This window comes from Platichthys flesus, chromosome 16 (genome assembly GCF_949316205.1).
Source record: "Platichthys flesus chromosome 16, fPlaFle2.1, whole genome shotgun sequence".
NCBI classification, from domain to species: Eukaryota; Metazoa; Chordata; class Actinopteri; order Pleuronectiformes; family Pleuronectidae; genus Platichthys; species Platichthys flesus.
Genome location: NC_084960.1, coordinates 7,787,138 through 7,800,695, shown reverse-complemented (window position 1 = coordinate 7,800,695; position 13,558 = coordinate 7,787,138). Strand labels below are relative to the sequence as shown.

Below are 13,558 nucleotides of genomic sequence, written 5' to 3'. Positions count from 1 at the left end.
TGCTTTCTGCTCGGCTCATAATTCACTATCATTCTTTAACTAACCACCGGAACAGTCTGACCCAAGTTTTCTGCTGAAGCTCTACCAACTTTTCTCCCTTTTTTTTTTAATTGCCTCACACTCGCGTCTTCATCCCCGGCTCTCTCTCCTCTTCAGGTCTTGGGGATTTATTTAGGCAGAGGGCTTCTGTCATTGTCGGCCTACGAGTGGATTTTAATGAGTCACGCTGATAATAACATCCACTCATCAAATGTGCTGCAAAGCCACACACGTATATAAACATTAACGTACAAACACACGCAGTGGGGTTACATAATCACTCTAATAAACATGTTTCAAGAGCAAAGCACGCAGAGGGAAGTGTAGGAGACAGTTGGTGTTGGAGGCTGTTATGTAAATATGTTTTTACAGACAATTTTCTAATATTAGTTTCTTGTCAACACAATGGTTAGTGCAGGTCCAAAAAAAATGAGAAATTGATCGATGAAAGAAATTGACGGATTGCTTGATAAAATGAAAAACATTGTTGGTTAAAGCCCTTCCAGCAAATCTAGTCCGAGGCCAGTCGACAACAAAATGCCAGCTGTGAGAGGCAAACAGCTGATTATTGGCCCACACGACTCAGACCTTCTAAACTGTGCCCCACCCACTGATGTGGAGGAGCGGCGCTGCTGTAACAGAGCCAGGCGTTTGCAGAAGTCAGCTGGTGGCTGCGCCTCTGTACAGACGCCCCACTGAGTGTGTTTTGCCAAGGTGGCCATTTTCCGACGCGAGTGTAGCCGGGTGACAGATAATTAGGGCAGAGAGACCTGAGGCGAGGGAGAGAAGGACTTTGAGTGAGAGCCGACAGAGTGTTTTCCTTCTTCTCTGCAGCGCAGCCTGGGGACAGGCGTCTTTCACACTCCAGCATTTAGACGTGCCGCATTTAAGGAACGTGTGATGTTTTCATTTGCACACCCCATCAACAACACTAAAAAGAGATCATCTGACAGCGAGTGTAGTCTGTCCCCGTGCACCGCTCACACTCAGGCTGAGGCATTAAACATGGCAGGGCTAAAAATAACAAGATTTGTTTACAGTAGAAGATGAGTTCAAGTTCTCTGTGTAATTATTGATGTCACAGTTCTCTCCTGTTTATATGAACGTCTCACACAAATTACGGACATTACGTCGTTTTTCACCTGCAGTCAGTGACGACTCCCAGATCACACCGGGAGTCGTCACTGACTGCAGGTGAAAACAACGTGTCCCCTACATGCCCAAATAACACACTGGCTTATGTAACCAGGCATCAGGCCCATAACTGCAGATTGCAATTTGATATCTGTAACTGAATCAGCAGCTTATGTAATCACTCAGATTTCTCCAGCTGTTCCAGCACCTCAGATTTATTGTAACGTATTGATGGTTGTAGCAGGAATGTTCCTGCACATCTTCGTATCACATTACGTGTAAGAAAATATCAGATACTTCAGAGTACAATAGTATAAAATATATAATGACCTAAACCTGCCTCAATTGTATTTACTTTTTAACCTTAATAATCATTGAGGTAGAAAAAGAAATTCATGTGGATATTGACTTTGAATTTCTACAGTTTTACCACTTTTGAAAAAGTGTAAACACAATATTTCCTCCCATTAAGAGCAGTGTGTGTGTGAAATGACTAGAAGCCGTGGCAGCCTGGGACATCTGGTGAGCCTGAAGTCATGTTGCTTGCTACTCAACAGTCAGACAGATTGTGATTTTTGGCTGAAGAGCTGCGTCATGTCCACAGCCCCTCGGTGCAGCCACCTTACATAATCTAATCTAAAGAAGTGATCTGCTCCTCTGGGGTAATGACACACAGACGGGCCTTCATCTGCTCAGCTTTACTCTCTGACTTACTGTACATATTGTTTAGGTTACCACAAGTTACTTCATCGTCTCTGGCTGCTTATCATCTGCACTGTGTTTTGCACGGCGCGCTGAACGGGGTTTGACTCTCTAATCTGTAATCTGCTCTCTGTGCATTTCGGCATTAACATGTGGAGAGATTTGACATTGTGTAAGCTGCTGAATCGGCCGTGTTATTGCGCGAGCTCGCCCAGCTGTTGCAGCAGGTTGGAGAGCTGAGCTGCTGGGAGGGTTATGGCTCGGGACTGGCACAGTAATGGTGCAGGACGCCACAGGAAATGTGGACTAGTTTTCTATCAAGGCCGGGCTGCAGGAGCTTTATATCTGATATCTGAGTTTGAAGGTGGCAATGTTTGAAAGTTATTCAATCAAACATATACAAATGTGCTACATGGCTACATTTAAAGGTCCAGTGTGTAAGATTTAGTTAAAACGGATCTATTGGCAGATATTGAATATAAAATAATCCTATAGATGTTTTTACTAGTGTGTTTCCCCTAAATTGTATGAATTTTTATTTTATTTACCCGAGAATGGGCCTTTTATATTTAAATACTTTATATTTTCAGGGAGCGGGTCCTCTCTACGGAGGCTGCCATGTTTTTTACACTACTCCAAACTGGACGAACTTAACACCTATTGCGTTTTTACGACAACTGAAGGCTACCACAGTTTTACTTTCATGTTTGCAGGGGGAAGGTGGGGAAAGGGGTGTTCAGCTGCAACATGCAACTTCACCACTAGATGTCCCGACTTTCTACACACTGAACCTTTAAGTGAATATGACAAAGTAAGTGAAAGGAAAGGCCCCAGAGCTAAAGTGATGCCCAGTAACCACGTCAGAACCGAGGTTGCGGCCTCTGAGGCTGAACAAATAAAGCAGCGTTCAGCAGTCACAGCTGCCGACAGCCGGACGAGGAGGCAGAAGGAACAAGGGATTTGCCACGTTTCACCTCTCCACCTGACAATGTGTCAAAGTGATGCAGAAACATGCAGGAACTCAACAGCTTTCATCTGAGTCACTGTGATGCTTTGACTCTGTGTTTCAGTGCAGGTTGACGGTAGGCAGATGACAGCTGACAGGCACTGACACCAGGCAATAAACCAGCCAGCAATCCTGTTTTTCTGCACAAATAAGTGGGACATCAACAATATGAGTTCCCCTGGGGAATCAGGCTCGCTTTGAGTATTTATGAGCACATAATAGTGTCATATTTGTCTCAGAAAAAGCGGCAGTGATATATAAGGGAGAATTAGTTAAACTAAACAGCTAAATACCCTGAGCCAATGGTGGGAGCAAGTAAATCAACCAACAGGACGTGTGTTGCTCACAAGAATGTTTTCTCTGCCTCTTCCTCTTTGTGGGAGACAATAGACACATTTACTTAGACAGCAATGTTCCAATATTTACCCATATAGTCTGAATAAGACATCTAAACAGCATTTTGTAATCCCCTTCATCTGAATAAGGTCTTACTCTGAATAAGCAATATATTAATACAGGCATGGGGCTTGTTCTGATCTTAGACATCTATAAGATTAAGATGCAGATGCATTTATTAGTCCCAAACACATGCACAGACATGCAAAGGCACACTCATGCAGGTAGGGAAATTTTAATCTGTGCTTTCAACCCATCTGGTGCAGGACACACAGAGCAGTGAGCGACCATGTACGGCCCTCGGGGAGCAGATGTTGGGGGAGTAAGATGCCTTGCTCAGGGGCACTAGACAGGGTAGGGAGACTCTTGGATTTTGGAACAGATCAATCCAGGTTCGTCTTTTGTTGTCGCTCCGTGGAGTTGAACCAGAGACTAACCAGAGACCTTCTCTGCCCATAGTCCAAGTTTCTGCCACCAGACCATCGCCTAATATACATATTAATTACATGATGACATCCTAATGGAGTTTTAATATCATTTTCTGTTTACATCTGTTTACATGTTTACCTCATGGATTAGCAAATTCACTGAAATCTAGTCGGATCCTCCAATCCTCATGGGCTACCTGTGTTGGAGATCCCCGAAACAGATATTTGCTGGTGAGTCCCATTGATGCATCGAAGCCCCTCCCCCAAACAAAATATATTCGGGACAGCTCTGAAACTGAGTCCTAAAAAGAATTTTCCTCATTGTTCAAAATAAAAAGTCAGCAGCTCTCTAAATCCCACGAGTATGTCAAAGATGTCATAAGTCCTGTGAAGCAATAACACGTGATGAATAAAACACATGGAGCTGGATGAAAAAAGGAAAAGCCATCTTTAAACTACACTCTGCAGCAGTGCTGATAATGAACAGGGCAAAAGACAGATGGCAGGAAAGAGGATTTGCCAAAGAGAGTAACGGCAATATAAGCATGTAAACATAATCTGCCCGTGTCACACTAATCAAATCTGTCACTGCAATGAAGTCATATCACCCCCCCCCCCCCCTTAAAACACCTCAGAATGGAGGTTCTCATAAAGACTTGATCTGGTTAGAGATATTGGCCCGTTGTGCTGATGTAAAGTTCAATGTGAAAGCCATATTGTTTCTCTATGGATGAGTCACCTTCATTCACTGGTTCCAGAGAGATCCTTGACTGACAATACAGCACTATTTACCACCTACGCATCACTACGTGTTGAATGAGAAACAGAGAGAGAGAGAGAGAGAGAGAGGAGAGAGAAGAGAGAGAGAGGGAGCGAGGGAGAGAGAGAACTTTTCACTCAAATGCTAATGTGAACATCTCTCAAGCATTTGCCGGACAGATAACGCCATTCACACACCAAGGCAGATACAATGGGGGGTAGAGGGTGTTTGTGCGTGTGTGTATATGTGTGTGTGTGCGTGTGTGTGTTTGTGTGTGTGTCTCTGTGTTCGCTTTTTTATTATTATTTGAGCACAAACAAAGGAACAGGGGACCTCACAGGGACCAAAGCTCAGTTCTAATGACACAAAAAGTTAATTTCTGAGTTCCTGGTTAAGGTTAGAGGTAAGATATGAATCGTGGTTAGGTTAGGGTTTTCAACATTAATTTGTCAGGGTTAAGTTTAGGGTTAGGGTTTTGGCTGTCCACAATCAATACAATTCAATACAAGGTCTTAATGAGAATATCTGCACAAACCTGTGTGTGTGTATGTGCAAGTGAGTGAGAGAGAGAAAGAGAGAAAGAAAGAGAGAGGACGAGAAAGAATGTCTCTCTATCTGAGCTCCAAGCCAAAGTCAAAGAGTCACCACGTAGATTCAGATGCTGAGGGGCAGAGATGGAGGAGTGAAGATGGAAGGAGGGAGGGAGGGAGGGAGGGAGGGAGGGAGGGATGGAGGGATAGGTCTCCGTGACTCACTCATTCACTCTGAGGCCTGACACAAAAGAGAAAAAGCAAGTTTCACTCGCCCTCCTCCAAAACCTGAGTCCCTGCTCAGTTGTTCTCTCTGAATTCAACACATAAAACCATGTTTATCAATAAATCATGGAAAACAAACCACGTAGCTCGGCCTAAAAAACATATTTTTGGGTTAAGGTTTGGGTAAAGGACTTATTTTAACAAACCTCATGCCTCATGTGTAACACTGAACCCTGAAAATTACTTTGATAAATTTGATGGGGGTAGATTTTTACAGCTAATTATTTGTATAGATCATTAATTATATATCTATTTATATACCTGAAGCAAATTGCTTGAGACCATTCTTAGTCATATCCTGGTAATTAATAGGAAATATCAGATAATTTAAGGGAAATTAAAAATCAAGTTAATATGTTCCTGCAGCAGGCCTTTCCTGAATGTTTCAGAAAAGTTCCCTTTGTTGTGAACATGTCTGACCCTGATGATCTCTCGCTACGTTCATGGTCTTCAATGGCAAAGTCAGAGTTCATGTCAGAAAACGACTCATGTGATAGACTGGCAATCTTTCCAGGGTGTACCACACCTTTTGTCCACTGTCAACTGGGATTGACACCCCAACCATGAAAGGTTATGCAGTTTAGCCAATGGAGGGTTTCTCCACAAAGTTATGCTTGTGTGTGTGTTTCTCAGATTCATAGAGTCATGGATTTATTGAGAACAAGAAGAATACAGTAAAAGGCAAACTATTTTTATTCTGAAAAAGTTTGAAAAACTGACTGGAAAGAAAAGAAAGAAAAGAGCTGGTTGTGCATTGGCTAATCCCATATCAACATTTGGAATTCAAAGAGGTCCCTCCCCAATGGGCTTCCTGTATTCACTCTGGGCCAAAGCAAAAGCCAGTGTGTAGATAATGAGAAGGGTGAAGACTTGTTTTTAAGGGTTAGAATTGGGTGTAGATGAGGATTAGACATTTAGTTGTGATGGTGATTGTTTAGTTGTATAAACATTGATTGTATGTAAAAGAAAGGGAATAAATATATAAAAGTAGAGAGGAAAGACAGAGAATTGTTAATGCGGCTGGGAAGATGGACAGAAAGAGCAGAAGAACGGCGTGGTTAAATAACAAGAAGGTAGCCTAGCAGTGATGAAGTGATAAAATGAAAAAGAGGGCAAGAATAATGAGCCTTTAAAAGACGACACCATGATGACGAGAAGCCAATAGAGAGCCACAGCTTCGATATAGGTTGATAAAACACCAGGCGTTAACGATAAAGTGTGCTCTTGATCAACTGGGACGCTGCAAAAGCATCACTAAACTGCATTGACTTTCCGTCCATTTAACACAATGTAATGACTCCTGAACATATTTAATGAGGAGACGCTGGGAATCACTGCGAGGCGTCTCGTCATTACAGTTAATCAAGTGTATCAGACAATTCAGATTCTAAAAACACAGATTTTTGTGTTGCCGCTGTGTAAACATGAGAGAATAGTGGCGTGGGCATGATTCTCCATATTAATTGGCTTAGCAAGGGAAAATTCATTAGTTGGTATTTCAGTCTGATGGAGAGTGAGCATATAGTGTTTAATTGGCTTTCTGTGTTTGCAAATGTGGAGTGGAGATTGCAGAGAGTAGAGATTTACAAGTGTTCCGATACCAGCAGTGGAAAATTACTCAGATACTGATGAAAATGGTCGGGAAACGGGGAGTACACAAATCTTTTAAAAACGACCCAAGACCACGTCTTTTAATTGCAATGGTTTCACACATACAAACGGCAGTCAATTCTTATAAGTACTTATACTAATGTACCCCCACTGGCTAGTACTGTTTGAAGAGCGGCGAAGAAGAAGTGATTTCTGGTAGCGTAGTCACAGCTAGATAAAATGTCACCAATTTGGCAACATTTCAGGAACTGGAACTTCCCACACAAGTAAAATGGCGACGAGTACGCATGAAAGACTTCCGTGTTCGAGGGGGGGCACTAGTGTTGCCAATTACAACACAACCAATAGGTCGTACAACAATGAGTAACGTTGTGGTAGGCCAGGTATCGGAATAAGTAACGGGAAGAGAAAGGGTTTCTGAGCATCTCTGCTACAGATGAGAGGACACAAAGGCTTGTCCTCTAAATGTGAGCATGAATATAGTGTTGGTTTCTGGTTTACGTTCTTTGCTGATGCGTGTTTGAACTAAACAGACACCATGTTGCAGCTGTGCTTAACCTCCTCTCTTATCTAACCAGGGACAGACCTCTTTCCTGGCCGGAGGGAAGAGGAGAGCGAGGCTCAACTTTTACAGCAGGTTCACACGTGGACCCCAAACAGAGATATTCCACCTGGAGGGACCACAGAGGTCAGACTCCAACACTGATAGAATATCAACCCTCTGCCCCCCACAGCATCGCATCAGCTGGCGGGGGGGGGGGGGGGGGGGGGCAGAGAGGAGGCTAATGAGTGACGGTGTTATCGAGCTTGACGCTTGGATGCCACAAACCTGCTGATACAGAAAAATCAATATGGTGATATATTGCTATTTACTCGTGTCATAACATATTATTGATTGAAATGGCGTAGAGATGAGAGAAGCAAACGAGAGACACCCTACAATCACGTAACCCTGCAATTGGAATATCTCTTTGTGTACTAAGGGACGTCTTCAGGTGTCTGGACATTTGTAGAAAAGGCTGAAAGGAGAGTGTGTAGAAAATATCAACTTACGTCTGTGTCGGGGCCCTTGTCGGCTCCGGGACAGGAGAAGGTCACAAACTCATGGCAGCGTTTGTGAACCACAAAACAACACACTAAGAGGAAAGAGAGAGAGAGAGAGAGAGAATTGAGTTTATAATACAACATTGTGAACAGTTTGTCTCATTTTTTCCTGACATGCACATAATGTGCGCACACCTGCCAAATCTCCCTTTTAAAACACAAACACACACAAAGTATTATGTCCTTCTGTCAAGTATTTTATGCAAGTTGTCTGACAAATGGACAATTATTATCAAATGATTCTTAGAATGAGTCGAAGCCTGTCCCATATGGACTCGTGAGAAAAATGTAAGCAGATAAACAGACTCACACACGTGCGCACCCACACTCACACCCACACAAATAATGTCACTGTGTTCTGCAGCCCTCAGCTCTTTAAAATCTGTTAGATTGACGGGGATTGCATCATTGTCTCCCACTGAACTCGTCCGAAGTGTCCCTCTGCGTGACATGACCGACACGACACCTGATGCTGCCGTCACGTCAGCCACGGTGACATTCACGTTCCAACCCTGCCGCAGATATTGGGAGGGAAAAGTGTGGGCATCCGTGACAGCTAGAACACAGGCCGACTCTCTGTCCGACTGTATCTTCTCCTGCCATTAGTTAAAATTCCTCTTTCTTTCTTTGTCGTTCTCACACAATCTGTCTGTGTCTCTCATTGTCAAGCTGGCGGCTTGTTCATTTGCACTTCTGTGCTCTACCACCCTCGTGTTTGTGTGGATTTTTGTCTCGGACTCTGCCAGCCTCGGCGCAGTTGCCAGAGAATTTGACGGGCACTGGTTAAACGGGAGAAATTAGTTTACGGAGTAGTCCAAAGGAACAGCAGGGGATGGGACAGTCAATTCAAAAGGCTTTATTGTTTCAAGATGCTCAGTTAGATTTATGATAGACAGATGGGAGATTGGAATGATGAATTCTGAGGCAGTAGCAGTTTAGACCTAAAGTACAAATCTATTAATTAGAGTAATAAAGAGGAAATTAGGCAGAGAGCGAGACGGGGTTATTAAACTCATCCAAATATTAACACTTGTTAATCTGAGCTCTATTGCTGCCGCCTGAGCCGTTTGTTTTTTGAACTATGTGCTTCAGGCTGAGTTCTACGTACAGGTAGAACCCACTGATTGAAATATCACCTTAAAGTTTTAGCTAGCTCTAGCTTACATTACTCTACTGGAAATTATTTCCTCATCGTTTCTCTAAAGCAGTTACTTGCCAGTAAGGTGATTTCTGGGAAAAGGAAATTGCAGTTATACTTTTGCAATGTACTTCTAAGAGGTTGTATCACATCGGTACATATATAGATTCATGTACTCGCTGATGCCATCAAATTAAATATACTTCATTGTTCCAATGGGGAAATCTTTCTTGGGCCACAGAGAACAGGACATTGTGCAACAAACGACAAAAATACAGTTCAGTAGGACATATTGTGTAAGACCCAAAATAATATCGCAGACTAACAGTGAGTTTAATACAGCACCTGCCCTAAAAACACTTAAAATGATAAAACACTAAAAGGATATTAAGCTTGAAAGATGAAAAACTGGCTTTAAAACCTTAAAACCAGGGTGTAAAGTGTGCCGGACAAAGGGCAAAGGTAACTGAGATACATCACATCAACATGCTTCCTTATTGTGTAGTGTGATGGACGTTGGGATGAACACCTCCTGTTATTAGATTCTAAAAGGGACCTAGTTCAGATTTGATAAGTGGATTCAGTATTTATTCATTCATATTAACACTATTTATGTGTCAGCCGTCTTGAGTTTATTTTTTATTTCTCATCACAGGTTGTGTAAACACAGACAAAAAACAGCATCAAAGCTTTTTACTTTTTTTCCAGTAAGTCTTTAGAAATCTGTGACCACTGAGTTTATTAGCAGTTGTTTTGGTAGGGACCTCAGAGCCGTCATTCCCACCCCATATCCACCCACCACCCGCCCCCAGGTCAAACTTTCAATCCTCCCATCCCACATGCTGCCCACTCTGCTGTCAATGAAATTAAAATATTTGCTCACATGCAAAGAAGAAGTAAAAAACACATGAGGTCTGCTCTGTGTTTTCATCCTGGATGCGGCAACTCTGCAACAAACCCTTTTACTCAGCGGGATTAACTCTGAGCGCAACCATCAGGTTTCTCTTTCCTCTCCACAGCCTACTTACAGCATGTGAATCACGGCCGTCATGGCGCTGATCAGACTGACTTGACACTCATCTCAGATCAGAGGTGAAGAAGGGGCAGCTAATCTATGTACAGTGGAGGGGATCGATCTAGTTTTGGAGTGTATGTGTGTAGAACAGTCAACGCAAATATGCCTACCAATAGGGAATAAGAAGAAAAGGTTCCTCATACTCCCCACATCTACTCTTTCTCTGTGTTGGCTGAATCAATAAAAAATTGTATCCACACTTTCATATAAAGAGAGAATAACAACAGAAGGAACATGCACTAAAAGCCCTGGACGAGAACCTAATTCGTGGTGGTTCAGTCGTCTTGGAGGACTGAGTGAAGCAGCAGGAGCAGAGGTGACATGATGACATCCTGTATCATCAGGGCTATTATGATGAATTACCTTGGGCTTTGTTTCAGCAGCTTAATTGCATTAAGCACATAGATAAGGGGCTTTGGCATTACAGAGCAGCTTAAACAACACAAACACTTTAATTCGAGTGAAGCAGAAGGGGGAAAGCGCATTAGACGCTACGTTTTCATGCATAATTTGAGCGTTTATCTCTACGGGTGGCCATTTTGTGGCACGTTTTCAGGCATACAGTGTTGCATGCAGGTGGCGTTTCTACACCTCTCAATCCTCTATCCCCCTATCTCCCCGCCACTGATTCTTTAATGTGCGGATTTGGCCCAGGGTAATCTGGTGAAATAGGGTGCCTATCAAGCCACTGTTAATAGAATTATGCAGCGCTGCAGCCCAGAAGAAAAAGCTTGCAGTGGAGATAAGGGAGACAAGGCCGGACACCTGTAGCGCCAGTCCAATTCAATACCCTCCAGACACATTCAATTGATCCGGCCCCCAGAGTGCATCCGAACACAAAGAGAACTGAAGCTTTGATCTGAGATCCACGGGAGGAGAGCAGGGAAGAGTGCAAGAGAAGGGATGAACGGGCGGAGATGGAGGAACCAAGTCCCCAGGGGTCACGGCTTCCTGCGACTGTAGAGATGGATGTCCGGGGAAGTCCAAAATGTCTTTATCTGCTCAAACAACTGTGTTACTCCTGCACCTACATCAATTTTAGTGGCAAAAGACTGCAGCTTTGAAAATGACTCAAGATGACACAAATTGTCTGGTAATTATGCACAAATATAAACCCAGACAAAGACAAGCTTTTCCCCCCCTGGTGACGACTCAATGCTCTTTCTGTATATTGTCATTTCAGGTAAAACATTAAAGAAAATGGCGAGAAAAGAGGGGAGAGGAGGGGAGGAGGGTGTTTTGTCCTTGCTTGGTTATTTTAAGGCTTGATTCCGGCCAGAACTGGAACAAGGTGTGTCGAACCCCACCGAGGCAGCGTGGAGGAAAAAGAGGGAAGACATTTCCTCCACACCTGGCCAGTGGATACTATAAATACACAGGCGACACGTGTCCGTGTACCAACACCGTGACATACATAATCACAGGCCGGCGAGTGATGAATGAAGAGCTATTCCTGTCACAAGCCTGTGTAAGTGCTGAATGAGAGAGGTGGAAAAAGGCTGGGAGAGAGCCATGGAGAGAATCAAACAACCGGGCCAATGTGAAGCGCTGTGGCCCACATGCAGCGGAGAGACCTACTCCTAGGCTGTGTCAAGTTCTCGTCAAATTTTGATGGAGTTCAAGGGTCAAAGAGAAACCATATCTGTCTGTTGTTTACCGTGCAGATCCTTTTCACAACCCTCCTGCTCTCAAGCCGAGACACACACGATTTCATCCGCACAGCACGTCAGTCCGCATGTTTACCGCCTGACAGGAGTCTTCTCAGGCCAATTCCATCTCTGTCCAGCACTAATCTAAGTCCACACCGTGGCCAGATGTGATATTCATGTGTACAAAATGTCTGTCAGCACCGCCACAGAAGCAGAAAAAGCAATATTTCATAAAAGTTTAATTTCTCTTACAGAGATCTCCAAATTCGATAGTGACCTTTGAACTCCCACCGCTGTAGAGAGTGACACATCTGAAGTTCCCAGAGCCCCAGGTCACATGACCCATTCCCACCAGCTCTCTCTGGAGGCCGGTGTAGATGGATGGCTTGTGACTGCAGACGGACTGACAGTGAGGACAGTCAGAGAGGCCAAGCAGTGGCCTTTCTACACAAGATGCCTGTGGATATTTTGGGACAGAGATTTGACTTGCCCTGGCGTTTCTCCTGTATCTATAATCTAAACACAATGTTTGTGGGTAATTTATATCTGTAATAGTTCCGTTGGCTGTTCACACAAAGAACATACATTAGCCAATGAGATCCCGCTGTTTCCATCATTTTCATCATACAATAGGGCAATGCACAATGAAGACTAACGTCTCAGATAATTTTATATCATATATGATCTAATATTAGTGATCACGAATCCAAGAAACCAAAATGAGTTGGACGTCTGTGGGAAGCTCAGAGTAGAACTGCTGCTCCCTCACGTCATGAGGCAGTCGAGGTTGTTCAGGCATCTAACGGCGGTGCCAGTGCGATGCCGCCTGGGAACTTTCCAATGGAGGCACACCGGGAACTCCCAGGTGGGCAGTGACCCCCAGCTCTCTGGAGGGACAACATATCCCATCTAGCCTGGGATCCCCAAATGGGGCTGGAAAATGTGGCTGGGGAGAGGGATCCTTTGGAACGTCCTGCTTAACCATCTGTCACCGGTAAACTGATTTCAATGAGGATTGATGGATAGATGGATGGACAGATGAACATATGAATGCAAATATTAGCTTAACTATTATTATTAGTCAAATTCACTGTATTTACCAAAAGCAGACATTCCCATCTGTTTATTTCTGCCGATGTATCCTATCAGGATGTGGGTCGATATCGTGTTACATACTATACGTATAAGACGCTACAAATGTCATACTGTATGTATTTTTATATTCCTTTTACTCATTTTGTTTCAATTCTTAAATGTAGATTATGTTTTATTTCAGCTCGGTTCACAGTTACACAATGGGACAACACTGTAGCGAATTTAATTGCCTCAGTATATCACAATATAAGTCTCTGTCCTCTTTCCGCCACCCGAGGGAGATGCAGTGTATGTGATATACAGTATGCCTGTTCACCTGCAGAGGGGGGGGGGGGGGGGGGGGGGTGGGGGGGGGGTGGGGGGTGAACAGAGCCACAGCCACAACAAAAGGCATGGAAACTCTACTTCAGCACATACATTAAATTATGCATCATAAAGGACAAAGACGTCCAGACCCCATTTGCAGAGCTAACAGTGATTACATGACCCTGAACGCAACAGCTAAGATGTTCCACTGATGCACTGACTTACAAGGAAAAAGAGAGAAGAGATGGGATGGGACGGGCGAATGAATAGAGCAAAGATGAAGAGATAGAGAGAGACAAG

At 43.6% G+C, this 13,558-nt stretch overlaps 1 protein-coding gene across 2 annotated transcripts in view; it reads right to left on the bottom strand.

Moving 5' to 3' along the window:
- prkcab (protein kinase C, alpha, b) overlaps nt 1-13,558 on the bottom strand; it is a 79,969-nt gene that overhangs the window by 42,865 nt on the left and 23,546 nt on the right. For both annotated transcript variants that reach the window (XM_062408779.1, XM_062408778.1), the window contains exon 3: nt 7,945-8,027. In XM_062408779.1, the coding sequence (XP_062264763.1) occupies nt 7,945-8,027 (83 nt within the window). The remainder of the gene's footprint in view (nt 1-7,944; nt 8,028-13,558) is intronic.